Below are 23,597 nucleotides of genomic sequence, written 5' to 3'. Positions count from 1 at the left end.
AGACTTAAACAAATGACATGTGTGCAGTCCTCATTTACGTTGTGACCAGTATCAACCTGCATTATAGATGGGTAATTTCCATGACGACAGGATGTCATAAAAAGTCTATCTCCTGTTTCATTATGTTGGCTAATCTTATCATGTACTGGACTTTTGGAATACAGCATGTCCATAATGCCATCTTCAATCAGAATAGTCACTTCTTTAAAGGACTACCTTAATGGACAACATCATCTATAACAAAACATTTATTCAAAACTATTTTACTATTACATATTTACATTGCAATGCACAAAAATACTTTAGCCAACTAAGTGGTAAAATCATTAAAACTTTGTAAACATGTCTTTACACAGTTTTGGGAAATTAAGTGCTTCAGTATGGATTCACAGAAAGCTAGTCTTATGACACGACTAGGTGGAGTGAAAAAGGAATGCATAGCAAAATGCCTCCTCTATAGGCTCTTGGGAAGTAAGTTGTTCTCATCTGTGTGAATCCCAATGACCCTAAAGCTTAAAAAACAAGCTGATGGTCGGCTGAAGACGGCAACGGTCCTGAGCGTTGCCTGCTTGGTGTGTGTGCATTCAGCTGTACTCACCTCACAGAAGCAGTCAGTCAGTTGTGCAAATGAGAAGGCGACCAATCGGCACAAATCATATTCTTCTGTTGATTTTCTTTTTGTGTCCATTGTTACTATGACCTGGCTGTTGTCTGTCTGTGTCCATTTGGGCCTAAAGTCTAATTAACACAACGATGGTCTACTATAAGGAAACAGTACTTTGGAAAACAGCATCAGAAAAAAACTATCTTTTTTATAAAGTCTTTGGGGTCATCAGCAACAGACGGTCCAGGTCAGGAGGGCATCATCAGAGTTGCTAATCCAATTGTTCAGTGTGTGGATGTGTGTGTGTCACTGGTCCTCCTGGTCAGTATCCATGTAGCATAAACAAAGCTGATCTTTCCCAAGGAGAATCAAGGAGTCTCCACTGCTGTGCCAGCTTAGAGACTGGACCTGAAAACCACCTGATAGGAAAGAGATATTGAGATTGAGGAAACCACAAACACTTTTACAACCAATCTTGTCAAATAACAGCATTCATGTTACCATATTAGTTTCATAAACTAAGCTTCATTGTTGAAGATTACTTATGTATCATTACCTTCAGTGGGGACTTGGACAGAGACACAGCCTGCCGGAGACCAGAGGTAGAGCTTGGAAGTTCCTGTACACAGGGCCAGCCGTGGGCGCCGAGGGTCCCACTGGAAGCAGCACACGGCTGAGGTCTGCTGCAGCACAGCCAGCAGGTTCAGCTTCTGCATGTCCCACACCCATACAGCACTGGCCATGCTGTCTGTCAGTGGTGTTGTTGGTGGTTGGATTGAGGAGACACAGATAAGAAATAAGACACATTCGTATACTGAATTCGGAATACTCTGCTGTTCCGATCTCACACTTATAAGTTGCTCTGGATAAGGCTTAGCCTGGTTCCAGACGAATCTGCCATTGTAAAAACAAAAATTGCCCTCGGCAGATTAGGTCTGGCCCCTCTCAAAAGAGATTGGATTTCTCTCCCTCCGAAGTTGTGAGGGACTAATCAGGGCACAGTATGCAAATATGGGGCGGGTTCATCACCAGGGGCATTTTTTTTTAATTTCTCCTCGGAAATGCAGGTTTCACACAGCGATTCCAGACTAATATCTACGCAGTGATATTAGTCTGGCCATGCCAGGCTAGATAAGGCTGTCTGTTAAATGCCTAAATTGTCATTGTAATTGGCACCAACATCCTGAGAAAGCGGCATGGTTCCATGCACTGCCTATGGCAAGGAGTGACCACGCTGCAGCACGAGGTCGAGCCAACACAAAAGCTGTACGAAAAGGTTGAGTAAAGATCAACCATTCTGCCGAGGTTTGCAGCAACTGTCACTGGTCATTGATTGAATACTTTATTAGACAGAAATAAATTAAACAGAACGAGGACTTTGTTTCTGTTGAGGTCCTATAATAACACTGTAGGCGTGGACTAGGTTTACACTCTTAAGTTGATGAGGATCTTTCAGATGTTCTGAACACACCAGGACCGGTGATAGGCAATTTCGCGCCCTGGGCAATATTTTTCCTGGCGCCCCCCCCCCCCCCCCCCCCATTAAAAAATAAGAGCACCTCGGCCTCTTTTAAACAGAAAGTAATTCAGAGGACAGGAGCCTATCCTATGTCTGACAGCGCCACCGTTTTCTGCCACAGCGCCACCTAGAGCCTGCAAAAAAAACTAAGGGGCGCCGCCCCCCTAGTGGCGCCCTAGGCAAATGCCTACTCTGCCTGATGGGCTCGCCGGCCCTGGAACACACCCATTTAGCAGGAAAAACACTTAATTAAGAGGAAAACCACTACTGTTGTTGGACTGAATTGGGTGTTAGTCTATCACAACAACAAATGGTAGCATTGTTGCTAAAGCAATAACGTTACAGTGGGATAAGGGGACACCAGCAGACAGTTTAAATCCCCAGATCAGAATGTCAGAGGGGGCTGGTAGAACCTCACTCTGGAGACACCACAAGACATTTCCCTGAACATGCAGTATAACTTCAATGACACCCAAACGCAACTAGATTCTGTAAATGATTAATTGTAATTACGATTATTGCACGCTCCAATTGCTGTAATTTCCTTTCTTAGCTGTGTTTTTATACAGAAGTTATAACTTCTGCAGTGACAGTGGATGCTTCTGTTCCCTGGAAGTCCAGTGGGTTATTTCACCCATAATGGCAGAGGTGTTGAAGGGTTCACCAAAGAGAGCAAACAAGATAGTAAATCCTAATGTATACGCTGTTGTGTCAAGAAGTATGAATCAGGCGTAAGTCATACCGTTCTTGGTGGCCAGATAACGACTGTCCGAGCTGAAGGCCATGGTGGAGATACCGATCTTAGGGTTGGCTCGCTCAGGGTCTGGTTTAACCACTGGAATCTGGACGGGAGATGGACAGATCTCATCTAGAGAGAGTCCAAACGGAAGTATTTTAATTAGGAAATACATTTTTTTTAAACAGCTTCTTTATTTAAGGTTTGCTATTGCTCTTAATGTGAACGTGCATTGTATTGCATTTTAATGTATGAAATGTGCTATATTGATGTAAAAAAAAGTCCCTTTGTGGACAATGCCATACATTTACTCTGGGTACTGAAGAGAGTGCTGTTCATAGTGAGGCTGTCAAGGGAAAGGTCTCGATTGGCTATGGCTGGCCTTCTCTCCACTTCCTTATACACCACCTGAAACACAATCCACAAGTCAAACAAGTAAAAAACACTTAGAAAATGACTACATCAAATTCTTTTGGGGGGGTGCTGCGCAAAAAAAAAGGACGCTCTGCTTCCAAATTCCTCCGTTTTTTGCTGTTTTTTTTTCTTCTCACGCCGTTTGGTGAACCCCTTAAGGTTGGTGCCCTGTGCTGCGCTGCTTTTATCCGCCAGATTGGGACGTTCACAGCATATTTTGCACCATTACGGTGCGTTCATCATCGGTGACGAGTGCCTCTAACAGCCGAGTCGCAGCGTGTCTGTGTGTTAGGATGCGAGGCAGCACTCACACAATCACGTGCACCATGCGTCCCCTCCCCCTGCGCCTAATGGCTGTACATGGGGCCGACGCGTGCTTTAGCGTGATTGTGGCTTCAGGAAGTAAATTCCTAGCCTCGATCTCCAGGCTTTTATTTTTTAGTTTTGCTAAAAAATAAAAGCTTGGAAATTCCTGTCCCAGCTGTTGGTACGCAAAAGCGCCTCGCGTCGTCTGATGTACCGCGCATTATTTATTTTGGGTGCGCATGCGCACCTGCGCACCAGTTATGTGCACCCCTGACTATAAAGTAGCTGACACGTCATGCATTACCATGATACTCACAGCTTTTGGGCCGCCAATGGTGGCTGCATGATCAAACTCTGTGATCCTCTTCCATGTTATGTGATTTAAGATGCGAACCTGCCAGGGGGGAATTACGATCACTATATTGCATAAAACATTGTAATGTTGGTTCAGTCCTATCGTAAATGTTCATGTGTATGACCATTCATAAACCACATCCAGAACTGTTGTACAGTACAGCCCTTTGAGGTGAGCATACAATGTTTTGTGTAATATACAACTTGCTAATCTTCTGTACATCTCAGTAAAATAAAACTGTTTTCTTTCTGAGTATTCTTAGGCAAACTGACTCACATTGTCAAGGTTGTCCTATTTCTCATAATTCCATTTTTTTCAGTGTCAAGTTGTGGCTGTTGCTTTCAATGTTAGCTAAAACTTGGAGAATGAGGTGGCTCTTTATGTGTCCCTGGGAACCCCACATTACAAACAAACTCCTTTTGGTATTGTTGACAATGAACATGTACGTTTTTCATTCTCATCAGCATAGAGACCTTTTCCCCATGGTGCCTTTTAGAACGCCACGGTGTGCTGTGCATACAATGCCAAATACAGTCATCGTTGCAATGTGTACTTACTTTTTCATCATAGCTGCCAATTGCCAGAAATTGGTTGCTGGGGCTCCAGGCGACAGATTTAATTCCCAGTGACCACTCGTAGGCACTAAAGGTAGATAAAAGGCGGCCGTCCAGAGAATACAACAACACCTTGTACTGTAGACAAAAAAAAGGGGGGGGAGAGAGAGAGAGAGCGGCAAAGACTTAGCCATGACATGGTACAAACTACGCACACTACCAGTTGATCAGGTGAGTTACCGGGCCGCCCCTAAACAGGGACGAGTAATATCATAATAATACTAATATAGAAACCCAGTTGGGAACCATTTTGCATTATATGATATATTATATATACAGATTTTATAAGATATTGCTAAAAATATAAAAAATATATATAATGCAATGTATTATTATATTGCTATTCATTTTATTAACATATTATTCATTGATTATATAATTATGGTAATAATAATCAGATCATTTGGGTGATCAGAGGCCTAGGATTCTAAGCTACAACGATTTTGATTATCATTTATCTCTATTGTGTATTGCTAGGTTTGTTGTAGAAGGACTCACCTCTAGACAGCTGTCCCATACTGCCAACACACAGCCGTTAGGAGACCACTGCACACCTGAAAGGTCCTGTGTCTCGGTCTCAAAGTGCTGGGATGAAGTGAAAAATAGGTCATGTGAGGCGATACAATTACTCAAATACATGAAATTTCATGAATTTTCTTTTTTTTTTACTAATTTGAACCTGTCATCCATCTTTTGGACATGCAAGCGAAAATATGCAAAAACATTAAAAACTTTTCAAACAATCATTTATTCATTTTTATTGTGAAAATAGCGACGCAAAGCAGTGCAAGCTTGCAGATTGGCTATTTTCACACTGGACCGCCCGTCGCACGACTTTGTATAAAATAAGGCTTAAGTGGATAAGAGGGAGCTTTGCGAAGCTCAAAACTAAAGAAACAACATGCTCAAAATGCCTCTGCCAAGTTTTTGTGATTCTCAAATGATCTCCAAGGGGAAATATGAGCTGCTGCTGCACAGGGAGGGTTCCTGGGGTTGGCTGGAATTCACCGCCTTGCTCAAGGACACTTCCTCAGCACACCTGTCACACTGTCATCTTCTGGTTACAGCAGGACAATATCTGAAGACAGACAAATAGAGTCTGCACGCTGGATGATGCTCCCATGGATGTTTAATATTAGCCCCAAAGGTGATGTTCGTCAACTCTTCCTCAGATGCTCGAAATGTCAACTTTGGTGGTAATTTAATAAATATCCATGGGAGCATGATCCACTGTGTGGACTCTATTTTCACATGTTCTTCTCTCTTCTGTCCAGCAACTCATACTTTATCATTTGGATGTGCTTGCTTTTGTAAGCTTTTTACAGGATATCGCTAATTTCTCAGCATAGTGTGTGCTCAACTATCCTACTCCTTTTTGTACAAAAAGAACAGCTGTAAATGAAGACGGTGTGCGGGACTTTCATGTTTTCATGTACAAAAAGAACAAAACAACGATACAAATATACCGAAATAATTTCGAAAATGACAACAACAGAGACAAAAACAATCCTATGGGACATTGGCAACATCATACTATTTGTACATCTCAGTGTCATGCCCAGCACTCTGACAATATACAATCTCTATACAGTCATGACAATGTCTGATTATGGTAATGCTTTGTATATGCATTCTTCAGATGACTTCCCCGGTTAAATAAAGGTTAAAAAAGAAAATAAGAAGTAGTAGGCCCCACCTGGCCCATACAATGGCTATTTTGAGTTCAGAGAATCATTCTTATCTCGTACTCACCCTGAGTAAGTGCCAGTCCTCGCACACAAACACACTGACGCAGTCTTTGCAGTCACGACGTTCGGCCAAAGCCATATAACAACCGTCCCTGCTGAAGTCCATGCCTGAAGTGGAAAGATGATTCAGGAAATTGGTACATTTTATAGACAACATATACAGACAAAAATCTGTTTTGGTTCATAACTGGTGTGATAATTAAAATCGCTCGCAAAAAACAGTATATGAAATGGAGAAACTTAGGCATTAGTAGAGGCCCTGGCTAAGATATGTATGCACTTAATTTAGGAGAGAACATTTTGAGCACCTCAGAAAATCTGTAGCTCCAATGGTTTAGAAGATGGCGCCATTTTGGAAGTAACGCACAGGATGTGGTCATTTTAAAAAGTGTGTGGTCATTTCCGGGTATTTCGCCCCGGCTAGACATTTGGGCTTCGTCCACACGTACACAGGTATTTCTAAAAAAACGAAGCTTTTTCGTTTTTGATCCACGTCTACACAGCCCTGTTTTAAAAATATCTCTGTCCATGCGAAAACGTATTAAGACGGTAAAAACACAGCTGTCATCGCGAGACTGTCTATTTACAGCTGGTCAACAACTGCAGTATCGCGATGACAGCCAAATATATCTTATTAAAGTTTTCTTTGTAATGTTTATTCAAACGCTTGTCCAGCTGGCTCTCATTGAATTCAATGCATGCTCCTTTGCCTTCCAATGCGTAACGTAAGGTTATCTCTCTCCTTAAAATAAGCAGTGACTGGATTTAAGTGACAGGATTTAAGTGACAAAGAGCTGGCAAATGTGTTTATAAAGGTTTTTATTCTTTTTTTAAATTATTATTATAGTTGTACTGTAGGCTACTCACTGTATGTCCCAAAACTAGCTGTGGTTGTTGCCAATATGAAATGAATAGGCCTAAATGTTGAGCAAATACATGGCCCATTTATCACCTAAATGATATCAGACGCGATTTCTGGTTAGGTTAAATAGCCTACTGTATAGATGGTTTACAGACAAACTACCATAGGCTAGTCTACTTCAGAATGACAGAGACGCACGGCATCACCGGCTGGCTGAAGCGCAGAGCTCCACCTGGAGCGCACACTGTTCCGCAACTCCACTCACTATTAAATGGCGATTATTGAATTGTACAAACAAGAGGCTTACATACTGACAAAAATACGTTGCGGCTTCATTGCTGGCATCTCACACCTGGCTGTAACTTTTGGTAAGCCTTTTCTGTCAAGAGCGCAAACCTTCCTACCTTATTGATTTCTTATTATAAAATGCTGATAGAATGCACACATCAGCTGTTGGGGTGCTGGGTTAAAAGAGGATCATGAAATAATCCACCTGGCTCTCATTGAATTCAATGCATGTGTCAGGGCTCTTTTGCCTCCCAGTGCGTAACGTAACGTCCCGTAAATGTCCCCGGACACATGCACAGTCATGAGAGATAGCCTGGCAAGGCTGTCATAATCTGAACGTTTATGCAGTGATTGATGAATGCTTAAACATTAGCTGGTGTTTGGTGGGAGTTACCCATCTCCAATCTCCCGCTGAAGTCCTGTGGCCAAAAACCCACAACATGAAGAAGAGCTCCTGCACTAATATCGGTTGTATCCTTAACCAATGTTGCATAGCCTATATCCTCAGAAGGACGTACTGTAGTAGGCTACTGTAGGGCAGGGTACCCAAGTTGAAAGATCTCGCTCTCCGTCCATGGAAGTATTCCAGCTAAATCCTTTCCACACGTACGTGCTCGTATGTCTTAACTCATTGAGTGTCATTAACGTGTTTCACGTGTTTTACCCAGGGTCCCCACACATTTTTAGCAATGAATTTCCAAAACTTTTCCAAAACTTTTCCAGAATGTTTAGCCCAATTTCCAGGCCTATATGACAATCATTCGGCGCAATAATGTGTCTCTTACTCCTATGTAGAATGCCCAAAGATAGGCAGTGTAGCAAAAATAAGGTTTGAGACATACATTAGGCTGCCGTCACACAGCCCGTTGGGCGAAAAACTACTTATGTTACATATTTTGTGTAATATTATTCATGTTTATGAAAATGTTTTGTTTTAACAAAAACAATAGCCAAAAACAATGCATAGCCAAATATTTTTCCAGGACCCTTGATAAATTCCAGGACCTTTGATGAAGTTTGATCAATTTCAAACCTTTTCCAGTACTGGATTTTTTTTTTTTTAATTTCAAAATATTTCCAGGAATTTCATGACCGTGGGGACCCTGTTTACCGCTATGGTGCAACGTGCCATTAACGTGTTTCACATGTTTTTTTTTGTTTTTTTTTAACCCAAGATATCATTATCTGAAGATTTGCAACTCCATCCACTCCTTGTTTAACTTATAACTTAAAAAGGCTGTATCTCGCTTCCTAAGCACTTTTTTTTACTTTGAAAAAAAAGAAAAGAAAAAAATCATAATGGCCAGAAATAGATAATAATAATTTGGGCACTCAATGAGTTAACAGAGCCAGATCTGCAAATGACTGTTATAGCACTTGTTTAAATGGGTGAATGATCATCTAACTTATAACATTGTAAATATGTTTCGCTTGATTTTAATTGCTTGTAATTATGTCACTTGAAAATATTTGATAAATGAGGGCCCCGGAGCGCACACATGTCCCACAATCCAGTACCCTATTAATGCCAATTTTTGAATTATAAAATGCAGATTTGAATGCAGAAATTGGCTATGTTCATAGGTATATGATAGGAGTCAACATACAATGAGGAATATTAAATAAATGATGTGGGCTATAGGCTAATTATTATATTATATTACTGTACTCCCACTGCACATGCTTATAATGTGGAAACCTCCATTTATGTCGTCCAAACAACGACGCAAAAACAGCGTTTTTAAAATTCTATACTGTGGCCGGAGTTCTCAAAAAGATTTGTTTTCATGGGCCAAAAATGCCTTACTCACAGTTCCCAAGTTGTTCCTTGGGGTCATATTAGCCAAGAACAGTCGAGGTATTCTCTCCTAAATTAAGTGCATACATATCTTAGCCTTATCTTAGGTCCTACACTAAATGGAGTTGTGAATTTGCCTGATTTGTCTGCCTGTCTGTTAGCAGGATCTCAAAAAGCTATGAATTTGCATGAAATTTGTGGAAAGGGTTGTCATAGGGCAAGGAAGAGCTGATTCACTTTTCACACTGAAATAGGGCATGGCAGGTGGACGTGACTTGCCAAAATGTTCATACGTTCTTAACAGATTCATGTAACACTATGAAAGTTTGAGGAAAGATTTGTCATGGGGCAAGGAAAAACAGATTATCTTTTATACTTTCCTGTTGTCTTGTGGGGTGTCAATGGACTCGGCTCAGAGCCACCGACTTGCTGGTCAAGCCACCAGGCCAAAGCCATTTCTGTTTCGATTTGTGAATGATAATTATACTAATGTACATATATACTAAATTATTTGATACAATATTCTACAACATAATATTTTAAAGCATGCTGAAGTCTTGTTTATTGTAAAAAATAATAATAATATTGTTGTATGTTTCTAGTTTTGGTCTTGGAACCTGGATAATATGCATTGCAATTTCACAGTAATTCTGTTCTGGCAGTACCAATTCCAACAGTGTTAGATCAGTATTATTGTGTACCACTACCTACAATACTTCTCCATACATATACACGTGTTGTTATAACCCTGAAACAGAAACTAACCGAGTTCCTCAGCACCAGGGCATCATGCCCGTTTTAAAGATCAGCTGCTATGCCTCTGAATTCAAACCGATTAGCCACTTTGAATGACAGGGCTCATAACCTTGTTGTCCATTGTGTCCCTCACGCAATGCTATTATCTGAGACTTTGGCCGCATCATCTCAGCAGCATGCGACTATCGCAGCTGTATTATTTATACGATCATTCTAGGGGTGTGTGGGTTACACAGGGGCACACTGCATGGTCAACAACGGGAGAGCCAGAGACAATCATTTCCCCTGGTTGCTGACAGGTCCGTTATGGAGAGCATGCCCCATTTACTGAAGAGGGTGCACAGCTGTCAGCAGAGGGCCTATAGTTTGGCCAGAGACTCAGGGTTGCTCCATAAGGTCAACGGATAGTATGTGATTCATGGGGAATGCTGAAGCAGTGCATTCAGCGCACTGGCCATGTCCCCAGGTACTCCTGGTAATGATGATAATAATATTAATACACACACACAAAAAGAAATAAAGACATGATCTCTGTGTACTCACCCTTGTGACATGCTTTGGGGTACTTGATGTAAGACACAGCTTTGGTGCATAGGGACCAGACAGTGATTCTCAGCTGTCAAGAGAGAGAAGAGGAAAAACAAACTGTAGCTCATCTCTCAGTGAAAGTATGCAAGGGCTGGGGGTGGGGGGCATAAATACTTCAAAGAACCATACGTAAAAGAGACATCTTTGATCCGGGATCGGCTTCTGATGGCTGCGCTCGTTTCACACGGTACTAGCATAGCCGTGGAACAACTGCATGGCCATTTGGACCTGACACCCCTTCTCTCCATTGACATGAGATACATCAGTCTCTATGAGAGCTATTAAGCCCTTGGTGTCTCTGTAAGAGGAGCTTGATTCAGGCTGTGATATGATGAGTGTGGGGCATGGAGACTGGGTGTCAACAGTGGCCTATTAATAAGAGCTCAATCAGCCAGGCTCCTAGCCTAATGAGGTCTCTGGATGTCACACAGAGGCCCAAGGACTCATCCATCAGCTCAGGCATATCTACAGGACATCACAGTGTGGGATACAGTGGTCCGACTCTAAATGATACCCTCTGAAACAACTGGCCGTAATGTCTGGAAAGACTCCCATGTTCTCTGTGCGGGACGTGAAAGACTGTGTTGGATTCCATCCATGCCAAGTTCAATACCTCATAGCAGGGCCTTGGGGGATACTGTCTGAATTACTGTGATTTCAAAGGGTAAGAACTCTCTAAAAACAACATGAAGAGGTCTCTTATCAAGCTCATCAGCGAGACTAGTGTAATATCATGGACATTATGTGCCAAGACTGTATGAACTTGGAGCCTGAGACATGGTGATATATTGTATTGCACAAATAATAATGATGCAATGTGATATTTGATTTGTGTAGATTTTCGTTCCAACAATGAATCTCACTCAGCAATACTAAAATGCTATGTTTATACAGTATAATAAAGTACAACAAAATAATTGTCACCAAAATCAAAATAATCACAATAACTTATCTTCATCATATCTAGCAATAAACAGATGTCATGTCATTGGTACTTCATCTTGTATTAAAGTAGTGCATTAGATGGCACATCTTGCCTTTCCAATTCTGGATATGTTGGAGTAGCCACAAATAAGCATCCACCTGGACATACCTACCTGCAATAAAACTTAACTGTCTCATAAATGAGCGGAAGCAGCACTGCAGAATAACTGTCTGCCCACATGGCATCCAGACAAAGAGGGCTCAAGTGTTAAAGCTCAGTTTTGACAAGAGCCAGTCAAGTGTCCATTGACCTCACTTGTAACTAGATTGATGCCAGTAGCAGTATGTGGCATCAAGCCAACAGCCTGATATATTCCCCATCCAGTCTCTAAAATAAAGTGCAGCAACTTACCCTTCAAGAAACAAGGAGACATGACAGTCTTCGGGACACTGTTCCAACATTTGTGAGATATACTGTCTGGGTGTAGACAGAGAAACCGATTGGGTTTCTAGGGCTTTGAAACTCTTGCCAAGCGCAACATCACACAATGTACAGTATATATATAAAATAATAAAATAGATAAAGAAAAGAATAGGCATAGCCAAAGCAATGGTGAAATGGTAATTATAGATATACTTATCCACCCCACTTAAGTTGTATTCATCAGGCATAATAACATACTGTATTGTGTAGGAGCATTTAACCTTCTGCCCAACCACCAACATGTAGAGTGATCCCAGACCCGGGGCTTCCCAACACTTCTAAATAGAGCTAGTGTATCCAAGACACTAGGGATCAGATTTAGGTACAGTACATCATAGCCAAAGTGCAAAATGCACTTTGCACATTTGAGTTTGTAGCAAAGGCACACAATGTAACTACAAATTAATTTGGTAAATTTGCTCATAGGCTAAATGTACTAGGAGTCACAAAATTAACTCCTGAAAACAGCTGGCAGGACAGAAATTAGGTGCCTTGTAGTACATTGAATGTCGCAGTTGGATGTAGGGAAACTAATGCAAATGCACCGTAACAGACAGCACATTCACCCGGGACAGGCATAACAACGTGGACTGTGGTATTGTAGATCTAGATGCCAGATATTGTGTAGGCTAGAGTTGCAAGATGCTCGACTATTTCCAGATGGGAACATTATGTGGTGGTGTGTAGGGTAGGGTGGTGTGACAACAATCACCTTCAGCTAAACTTTGGAAAGACCAAGGAGTTGGTGGTAAACTACAGGCAGAGCAAGAAGAGCCCCCACCTAGAAACACAAAGGCTTATCGCTTAAGCCACTGAAGCATTGTGTATACAGTTGTAATTTTCTAGTTACTGCCTACCCTGAAGTATGTAGTGGGCTTGAGGAGGAAGCTGGACAATATCCTGGAGAACCTCTCCCATACCCTCTATGTTGAGCTAGCTAGTGGGGATGAGGCCACAGACTCATCCCGCCTCAGCACACCACAAAGCGACTTTGACAGTCATTTGCGCTAGTAGCCATCAGGCTCCACAACCAAGCTTGACCCACCATATGAGAGCCACTGTCTGGGATTGTTGACTTCTACTTTGACTCTGGCACTGTCTGTTGTTTTGGATTACTGACTCCGACTTTGACTCTTGTGCACAACTGCACATGTAGTACTAAGAAGTTTACACTACAGAACCTTGTCAGATGCCTGTTAAGGATAAATGCTGAGAGACTTACTTTCACTCATATATTGATTTGTTCAGTTGTTAGACTGTTGACAGACTGTACACATTTTCACTGTTGATAGACAGTACATACAATACCCGGATACTCACTGAGGAAGGCCTGTTAACAATGTACATACATATATTGATTCATATATTCAGTGGTGATAGACTGCATATTTAAACTTATATATTGTATATTTATTATAGATTGTCACTGTGATATCTTACAGATGTTAACCCATTCATTGTCAACAATGTCTTGTTTCAAAATCTAAGTCTGTTTTATTTAATCCATCTTAGGGTGGGCCCTGCTCTGTACACATGTTTCAGTCTTACTGCTGTTGTACTATGACACTTGAAGTTTCCCCCCGGGGATCAATAACAGTTTTTGGTATCTTATCTTAGAATTTGCAAAGTTTGGTTTAAAATAAACATTTCCTCTCACATCTAACTTTTGTAGGCCTGGTAAAACGTATTCCAATTGCTGAAGATAATTAAATGCCTTCCATGTTGAGCTGCATTTAACAAGTCATAAAGATATGCAGCACACATAAAAAACACCCAACGCTATATCATGCAGCATGTCAGCTCCAAACACAGATCTCTGCTATGTTAGTGTGGTTCACAGCCCTTTGAACACAAATCAGAACAGTAGTCACTACAAGTAATCCAAATACCCATGGTGGACATGTACAGTAAGCCCGCCGCCACCACAATGTAAGGGGTGTTAAATGCATCACCCTCACAGTGTTACACAAGCCAATATAAAGTGTGTGGCTGTGTGCACACAGCCATCTTATGTGAATGTTAAGGGCTGTACACACCGGGGGCATGATGAATAAACAATACTCCAGTGAGTATTTTGCATTAAAACTATTCATATAGTTGATGTCTCATTCATACAGGTCGATGCCTTCATTCATAGTGACAAATCAACCCAGATCAGAATAAATATTGATGTACTCCATGACACAAACAACAGTTTGAAAAGTGATACTTACGGGTGTATTAACTGCATTAATAAAATGCCCCAGGTGGGTATGGTCCTTTAAAGCTATGAAAACAACTAAACTGATCCTGTGTGCAAACCAAAATCACTATAGTGATTATTTTCAAACATCAATGCAAAGCCTCACAGACCAGGGTTGGCATTGCTTTTCAAATTTCATTCTTAAACAAATTCCCAACCATTTTGGCTCTTGACTTACCTCCCTATATTTTACTCTTACTACTGTTGCTGCACTGACCTTTCTTATTAAAATAACACCTTTAAATTCAAACATATTCAAGGATTTTCAGCACCTATATGAATCTGGACAGATACAACTGGAAACGATATGGTGAAAAACACAATGTGGACTTTCAGCAACCCTGTGGCATTATAGAGCCAGAACTGTGGACGTGTGAAGAAAATATAATAAACAAGGTTGTCAATAAATCTTTTTTTTTTTTGGTAATGAATGCTTAGGCCCTACTCTCGTTACAAAACTTTAGATTTTGAAATATGAAGAGTTAAGACAGCTGACAACCTTAAACCTTTCAACGTAGAGGGTCCAGACGGACATTTGAACTCGGCCACTGTCTGGCTGTCACCTAGCTGGGTTGAAGGGTCTACACTCCTGCTGGGTTCAGACATCCAGCTGTGTAGGCCCTGTAATTACACCTCCTAGCACGCTTCCTGGACATACCCCCTTGGACATGGCACCATGGCAACCACCATCAATACAGCTCAAACAAAAACAAGCGCACACTTCTTGGATGCCTTGAGCCGACTGTATGGGCAATGGGGTTGAGGGAGACAGAGGCCCGAAAGGCAGCGTAACCTTAAACTGGGTGCGGGAGTGTTGCGTAACTTGCGTTGGGAGAAATAGGTGGGAAATGATTCTCCATGTGGTGTGGCGCACTGTGGGATTTGAAGTTGGTAAAACTAGACTTTGGGTGAAGTACAGGGCAGCAATGTTGATTATATTCTTCCATTCGATTATTCTATCACTACTTTGATTAATTCAAAAATCAAAAAACAGGTCTAATATGTTTTATCTTTGCTATATCAACAAATCATCGCAGAAAATGTGTAATTTTTTTATTTTATAATCGACTAAACAATTAGTATGATTGACCAATTGAGCCCCATTTTATACTTAGTAATAATTATATTGGATTCATTGGAACATAGGTATTTTTTTTTCCATTTCCTGAAAAGTAACCGTTTTGTTATTTATTTTGGACATACAAGGATTTTGCCCAACAGTGATGATAACAGCTACTGTTGGTCATAGGTGTGTATGACATTTACTAGCACCAGAAGTTTACTTTTAGTGTAGTTTGTGATAACCAGAGGCAGATGTCACAGCAAGAAGGCAATCTTTACACATAATGAAATGGGCAAACATGCCAACATGTGTAACTTCCTCGCAAAGCGAGACAGAGTGCTTCACTGATGAGCAATGCTCAATGCTGCTGCATGTACCCTGATAGTTACTTAAGAAGTAGTTATCTTGGGAGAAGGGACTTTTGGGAGGGGGCAGGAAGTTCAGGAACTAGGTTCCTGCTGTCAAAGAGAAGGTCAAGTTTCCTGAGTTCTTGAAAAAGTTCCTTGAGTTCCAGGAAATACTCCTGCAGTCAAAACAGGGCCATTGGTGCACAAATGCTTACATGCATGCAGTAAGAAAAGAAGTACAAATTCACTCATACACGTCCCGGCACAAGTTCAGTGCTGTTAAGTTTCACAACGAGAATGCCACACAATTAAACACTCCCCAAAGCAGAGGGTTGTGGGCAACAGCTGATAAATAAGACCACTTGGAGCACCAGTTACGGACATCAAACCTGCAAGAAAATGTACCCATCAGCCATTCTTGTTGCACTCGTAGGCAAGTAGGAGAGAGCGGGTGAGTGTCTGTGTGATGCCACATAGGCCGTTCTGTCAGCAAAGGATTAGGCTCTAGGCATTCCACGTAGGAAGCCATCTCAAACCGATATAGCCCATTTCTCCTGTTACAGCCTCATGATTCTACCAAGGACCTGAAGCTTCTCGCCACCCAGACATAGGTATGGATGAGCTATTGTCCCGCGTCACAGTGCAGCAGCTGCCTTGCGTTCACAGTTTAGTCTGTTAGCGCCGCTGCCAACAATTCTATAGTACGTGTTAGCGAGGCTGCAAAGTCCCTGGCCAAGCATGCTATCGCTAACCCGATACCAACAATGTGAAAACCATTACAGTAGTATAAAGCTTGACACCGTCCTTGGCTAGAAATGTTCCACCCTCATTTTATCGCCACTCAGCGGGTAACAGTGGATTAGCGTGGATGTGTGGCGACATAGTGTGAGGCCCAAGGATATACGATGGGAATTCAAATATATGACTTTGGTTAAGTCTCACAGTATAGGATAATATTTGGCAATGTATCCTTCTGTTAAATTCACACTATGGCAATATCCTACATTGCAAGACAAATGCCATTTTCACATGTCGACTCTCAAGGCCACAGAAGTTTCATCTTGCCATAAAGATGGCTTTTGGACGAAAAGAACAAGCAACTGTTGTGGCCACTACTGTAACTAACCCTCCTGAACCGATCCAATGATAAAAAAAAAAAACATCCACAGACATGCTCTTACTCTTACACACACGCATGCACGCGCACACCCACAAAGAAACATTCAAACACATAGACAAACAGACATAGTCCACACCACAGGCAGCTGTCCCTAAACAAGTTAATATAGCAGGCTGTTTATGAGGGCTTGAAATGTAAGGCTGACATGGACACCCTTCTGGCACAGCCTTAATGAAATCTTGGGTGAGGGTGAAGGTAAGGTCAGTGGGCCCCTTGGCAAGGAGTTAAGCATAGCCTCTAGTGCTACTGGTAAATTAGCTTCACACCCTCATTTGCGAAACAATGCTCACTCACAGGCGGTTTTGAAGAGCCCAAATCATCATTTATTTAGGCTTACTTTTTTCATTATCTTGACTGTAGGTGTTTGGGTTACTTTTTGATGGGACTACACATCAGGTTAAACAAATGTGTTGTGACAATGACGTATGATGGAAAAAGCACTAACTTTGAAGTAAACAGAGGCTACCCTTAGTCTTTAAGGCTATTTCACCAAGACCATGGTGAGTTAAGAAACGTTAACAATCAAGTAATGAAAAAGTTGCTAATTATTTCCTACATCACAATCTGAATAGTCAGTCCATCTTGCTCACTGCTGCCACAGCAAATATGGGAGAATTGTAAATTGAGGAGGGAACAAACAAACAACAAAGATTCAATTGAATCTAATCTTATTTCCTGTAGCCACACTACTCATGTAATTAATAATCATATAATAACAACAACAGGTAGACTTGCTATATCCCCCCTCTTCAAGACGCTGTCATCATAACTGTATAATGTAGACGGATTCTCCCCTTGTGGAAGGAACCCGTTTTCTTTTTGTGATGATGTAGACAGACACAAAGCAGACATGCCACAGACTTTTGCACTCTCTGCACCCTCCTCAGACCAGACACAGACACAGTTGTGCACTGACACCTGTCAAATGAGTCTTGGAGTCAAGTTCAACGTGACAGACACGGTCCACCATGGCACGGTGCCCTGGTCATAATCCACATAGCCTAGCCCTACCCCACACGTACCCTCCACCCAAAGACATTAGCAAGCAACACCACAGCACAGAGTGCAACAAACAAAGGGGAAACAGAAGGCATTGAATAAACATATATGTGTCTTTGTTAAGGCTGCAGCTATCGATTATTTTCTTAGCAATTACTTTATCGATTACTTTTTATTAAGATCAGCTATTTTTGAAAATGTAATATTTTATTTAAATCGTTTTTTTTTTAAATAATTGATTAAATCGATTACTTCCAATAACCGTTGCACCCCAAGTTTTTATTCAATGTCCACATTTAATTCTGTAGAACTCAAGTTTTTAAGTAAGTCTGTGAATGAAACCAAACAACAGATATAACAACATTCATTGCCTCCTGACTCTGGGGCTATTTTTGAGAAGCTAACCTGTGTCTAATCTATTTACTGGCTGGAACTCATACAGAGAGCAGGCATTCATGATAGTGCAATCATCTCTGTCGGTAGGACGGTGATGGATTCTCCACAGCAGTGGTGGTGAGGTTTCCAAAGCTCATGCCATGCGTTTCAAGTTGAAAGCTCGATTTCACGGTCCCTGAAAACCTTTCAGTTAGCCACATTCAGCAACACCAAGTGACTAGTCAATCATCCTATATGCAAGACTGAATACTGTCAAATATAAAATCTATCATACATGACTCCCAAGCACGACACCAATGACATGCATCACTTGGATGGGGAAATACCAGAGTAACATGGGCAGGGCACGTACACATTGCGGCAGTGTTCAGGAGGTACTTGAGACCTGACAGGATGCTAACTGGCGGAACTATGAAACCAGACTGTATACATGTGGCAGGTGGGGGTGGGTGAGTGGGTGGTGGGGATTGAGGAAGGGTCTGGTATCTCTGTCTATTTTCAGGTCTCCCTTCCTTGCGGGCCAGCAACAGTTGACACCAGACAGTCATACATATAAACACACAGACAGACACAGACACAGTAACTTCACACTCACATGGAAGTCGGTGGTGTTGAGAATGTGACGTCCATCCGGGCTCCAGCGCGAGGCGACTAGTCCGATTGAGCCCTCGTCAATCTTACAGTGCCACTCGGGCTGCTCGAGAGACCACACCTGAAGACAGAGATAGACAGAAAGAATTAGAGACAGGACAAAGGACAAACTTGAATTAATCAGACACCTAGCTGTCCATTTATCAACTGCATCTCAACAATTCATAAGCACTACCTGACAAACATCAGAAACCATGAAAGACTGGCGGTGGTTACCCCTTCAAAGGTAAGGCTTACGTGGTGATGTACTCATTGTGAAACTTTGTGAAGCTTTGTGACAGGACAAAATGTCAAGCAGTGTATCCCCAAATGCATTTCTATATAAATTAACAAATTACTTAATTATTATCGAAAAAAAAGAAAGAAAATAAATTACTTGTAATCCATGAAGAGGCAGATTATTGATACCTTTCTTACTTTCAATTAGTCTCAAATGATTTACGGTGTATGTAGTTCTTATAGATGTGCCAAATATGTTGTAAAACAAACCCACTATCCCAAAAGTCCCCTAAAAATCATTTGAACAACTATCCAACGCTGCAAAAAAAGGAGCCCAACAAAAGTATTAAAACACATAACTGATAGTCCTTTTATTATAGCATATATGTATACTATATATATACATATATATATAAAAGTGAATGCTAATGAAGGATGACATGGATTTGACATATGATTAATTGTGAAACATTTCTACAGTTTTTATTTAATGAATGTTAATTCTTTAACTTAAACTTCAAATGACTTTGTTTTCCTTTCTGTACTTCATTTGTGCAGTGGTAAAACTGCACAAACAGAAAAACTGATCTGGCTACACTTTGGCCTAATAACGTATTATTAATAATTTGTTCTGCTTTTGTAACATGTGTGAATGGATGAATGTCAGTACATTGTAAACTCTGTAAACCTTATTTCTACAATCAACTAATGCAATTCCAAGCTCTTCAACAACTCCTAAATTAAACATATTCCCTAACATTTGTTCTAAAATCTATAGTTCCGGTCCATGATTCTGACTGGCTGAGTCCAGTTGTAAAATACTACATAAACACACACCTAGGACCACATGTATCAGAATTACTCCGGTAACATCTTGTTTATAATATTCACTGTTATGTTCCAATCATGCATTACCGGTCGCAATTATGGCAAGGTAAAGAGGACAGATTTTGTATTGTATTTGCAAGGTTTTACTGCAGATCACTTTAAAACAAGACAGATATCTATAATTTGGTACCTTTCATGCATTTGCACTGGGACTTCCATGTTTGTACAGGCAGTTGCGAGGACTACTTTCTTGCAGAAATTATTTTAGTTAAATCGTTATTTTAATTTGGATATTGTCTATTATTTTCATGTTGCCATACTTGGTAACAGTTTCAGAAAAGCAATAGGCCGTGGTTTACCGTGATTTAAGACTGGCTAAGTGGGTCGGAAGCACTCCGCTCCACCTACTTAGCCGTGTCAGTATCCTACCTGCACCAGTCCTCTCTTGTACATAGCACACAGAATAAAGCGGGAGTCAGAGGACCACTCCATGTGGACCACTTGGTCCAGGCAGGTGTACAGGTGTAGGATCTGAAGGGTGGACACATCTCGTACAACCAGCCTGTACTGTACACAGGTACCCTGATGATGATAATAATATATTACAGTAATTCCATCAAAACAATATAAAAATATTTGACATAGATACACACACACACACACACACACACACACACACACACACACACACACACACACACACACACACACACACACACACACACACACACACACACACACACACACACACACACACACACACACACACACACAATCTGTCAAATCTATTAGACCACAGTCACAAAACTCTTATAAAGCCAAAGTAAACCACCTACCAAATATTTCCCATCTGGGGAAAAATGGCAAAGTTGGTTGGACTGCTTGAAAACTTCAGAGAAATTCATCTTGTCATGTGTATGTCTGCAGCTACTGTATTGCAAAGGAGACAGGGGGATTTTAAACATGCAAATGAAGACATATGTGTAATGTACAGTAGCAGCTATTACAGTCACTCTTCATGAAACATCCACATTTTCTAATGAAATAGCACAAAGCTTATAAATTCCTCTAACTTGCTAAGATAATCTTAGACGTGTAGCCAGACATACTGTACTGTATGTATGTGGGACTTTCCCCTGCTCTAGTTTCCTGACCGTTGGTGTAGTTCGCAAATACAAACACGAGATGGCACCGCAGGACACAGTTTGACATTTATTTTATGTGGATTGGGGATGTTGTGGACATTCTGAAAACATGCTAAATTAATGTAAATCTGTAGCCCACCAAAAGGTCAGGTTTTAAGTATTTCCTTAAAAACAAGAAAGAAAACACTGGGCTTCCATTGCAACTACCCCTCTATGTAGTTAGTTAGTTAATTATGTACACTCCCTGTGGAAAACCTGGATACAAGGTTAATGTACACAACAAGTGAAATCAAGTATCTATTTACCCCTGTCTGTCGCCCATATTAGCTAGCCTCCAATTCATACTGCACAATTTCATCCTTATCTTTAACTTTCTATTTGTGAAAAAACACTGAGTAAATAATTTAATAGTGACATTTTAACACAGGCCTTCTACTTGTAGAGTATTTTTATATTGTGGTATTGCTACTTGTATCTGAGTACTTCTTCCAGTACTGATTAGTAATGTTAGCAGTGACATAATCACTAGAAGGTTTAACACCCGTTTCCAAATTGCACTTGCACATACAAAGACTTGACAGAGGTAAAGAGGATAATCCAAGTTATCCGTACAGGTGCAATAATATTGGTGAGTTTGTCGTCATTTAATACAACCAGATATAGGACTTTCCTATGTCATGAATGGGCTTAGCTCCGACGGAACCTCTCCCTCCGCTGTATAGCTCCGAGATACAGCGTACAGCGGAGGGAGAGGTTCCGTAGGGGCTAGAATGGGCTGTCAATGGAGCGAGCGTATGGCAAACAGTGGTGGAAAAAGTACTCCAAGAAAAAGTATCAATACTGCAATGTAGATATACTCTGTTACAAGTAAAAGTCCAGAATTCAAAATGTACTTGAGTAAAAGTACAAAAGTATTGCTATCAAATTGTACTTAAAGTACCAAAAGTATAAAGTACTCATATTACAGAATGTCCCATATCACAAGTTTTCAAATGTATAAAGTAAAAAAATCCTCAATTGTACTTAAGTACAGTACTTGAGTAAATGTACTTAGTAACTTCGCACCATTGCCCAGTAATAGTAGTAATACAATCGTAGCAGCCTAGTATTGATGACCTGACGAGACAAAGCCAACTTTACCCAAGCCAGACTCAACGTTAGCCTTGCTAGCTGGCGCGGCTACAAGTGCAAAAACACGACACAACATCTTCTTAACCACACCGTGATTCCAGTATATCCACTTGCTACGTCTACAGTTCGAATAAGGAGTGTAGTTAAAAACCAGAACACAGTCAGGCATATAAACATACTACTATGTTGTTGGTGGTCACTCATTCAAGCTAGCCAACGCTAGCAGTTGATCCAGCGCAGCGTTAGTTGGCTACCAAAGTTAACAAACTTCCTTGCAAAAATGTTAATGTGAATCATGTCGTCTTTACCTATAACACGAGGGAACAAATACTCCAAAAACGTCCTGTATTCACATGATGTTTCTAACGTTCAAGAACTACAAGAAGTAATCAAGCAGTTGCCGTTTGGTTGCGTGAATGGCGACGTATGCTGTTGGCCAATCAGCGTCCGAGGACAAAGCCTCTATTGCACCATGGGAAATGTAGTTCGATCTGTAGATGTGTAAACTTTGTAAAATCATATTAGGCACGTTTATGGTTTAGTTTTTATATTACTGTGGTGGAAGAAGTAGAGTAATCGGACTACATTTATACTTACTTAAGTAAATGTAGCAAAACCACATTGTAGAAATAGGCTGTAAAAAATCTATTCAAAGTTAAAGTACAAAAGTATTAAATCTACTTAAACTGCAGAAAGATCAATTTCACAATCATATTATTGGATTGTAATTAATGTAATAATATGTTCATATTGCAGGCAGCTAAAGGTAGGGATGATTTTAATTACTTTATATGCTGGGTATAGCTTAATAATATAGGCTACAGCCGCTACACCATCATTTATCAGCTAATTATATGTTTATAATCTAAATTTGCTAAGTCCTAAGTAGCAACTAAAGCTGTCAAATAATTGCAGTGCAGTAAATTTGCCTCTAGCGGAATGGACTATAAATAATCGAGTAGCCTACCTCTGGTTTTACTAACTGCCTACTTGAGTAAATGTACTTAGTTACTTTTCACAACTGTAATGTTATTATAACATAATTAAACCGTGTAAACAATAGGCCTACAAAATATATGAGAACGATAGGGAATCCCTGTCTTTATGAAGAAAAACAATAGGCTAGTAGTAAAATATGCTATTCAAACCATGCTTTGAATAGCATATTTTGTTTTAACCCTGTATCCACCTACCCTTGAACAATGAATGGTACACAAATAGCCTAATAATCATCCAAAACAATGTTACAACAAATAATCTTCCAAAAATGAGTGGGTCAGCCTTATTGGAGTCATATTTCATATTTCGATACACAGGCACAACTGCCTTTATATCCACCTGTCCTCTATCATGCAGTGAGCACTGAGTTTCCCGCTTGTGTGCTTACAAACCGCGGCTCT

The 23,597-nt window shown here is 40.7% G+C and overlaps 1 protein-coding gene across 2 annotated transcripts; it reads right to left on the bottom strand.

The window, feature by feature from the left end:
- Positions 1 to 141: 141 nt before the first annotated feature.
- wrap73 (WD repeat containing, antisense to TP73) lies at positions 142 to 22,628 on the bottom strand. Of its 2 annotated transcripts, none has more exons than XM_084070461.1 (13): positions 22,506 to 22,628; positions 20,758 to 20,851; positions 20,351 to 20,503; positions 18,819 to 18,935; positions 10,544 to 10,616; positions 6,301 to 6,404; positions 5,047 to 5,133; positions 4,492 to 4,626; positions 3,896 to 3,973; positions 3,165 to 3,267; positions 2,866 to 2,991; positions 1,161 to 1,352; positions 142 to 1,023 (listed from the first exon to the last, which is right to left on the bottom strand). In XM_084070461.1, exons 2-13 carry the CDS (start codon positions 20,824 to 20,826, stop codon positions 911 to 913), a joined length of 1,350 nt encoding a protein of 449 aa, XP_083926587.1. In that variant the 5' UTR covers positions 20,827 to 20,851; positions 22,506 to 22,628; the 3' UTR covers positions 142 to 910. The 2 variants fall into 2 exon arrangements, with proteins under 2 accessions (XP_083926587.1, XP_083926588.1); XM_084070462.1 differs by lacking the exon at positions 22,506 to 22,628 and adding an exon at positions 22,377 to 22,490.
- Positions 22,629 to 23,597: the final 969 nt, after the last annotated feature.

Source organism: Gymnoscopelus microlampas (genome assembly GCF_963454915.1).
Source record: "Gymnoscopelus microlampas genome assembly, chromosome: 10".
NCBI lineage: Eukaryota > Metazoa > Chordata > Actinopteri > Myctophiformes > Myctophidae > Gymnoscopelus > Gymnoscopelus microlampas.
This window is presented reverse-complemented; position numbering and strand designations above follow the sequence as displayed.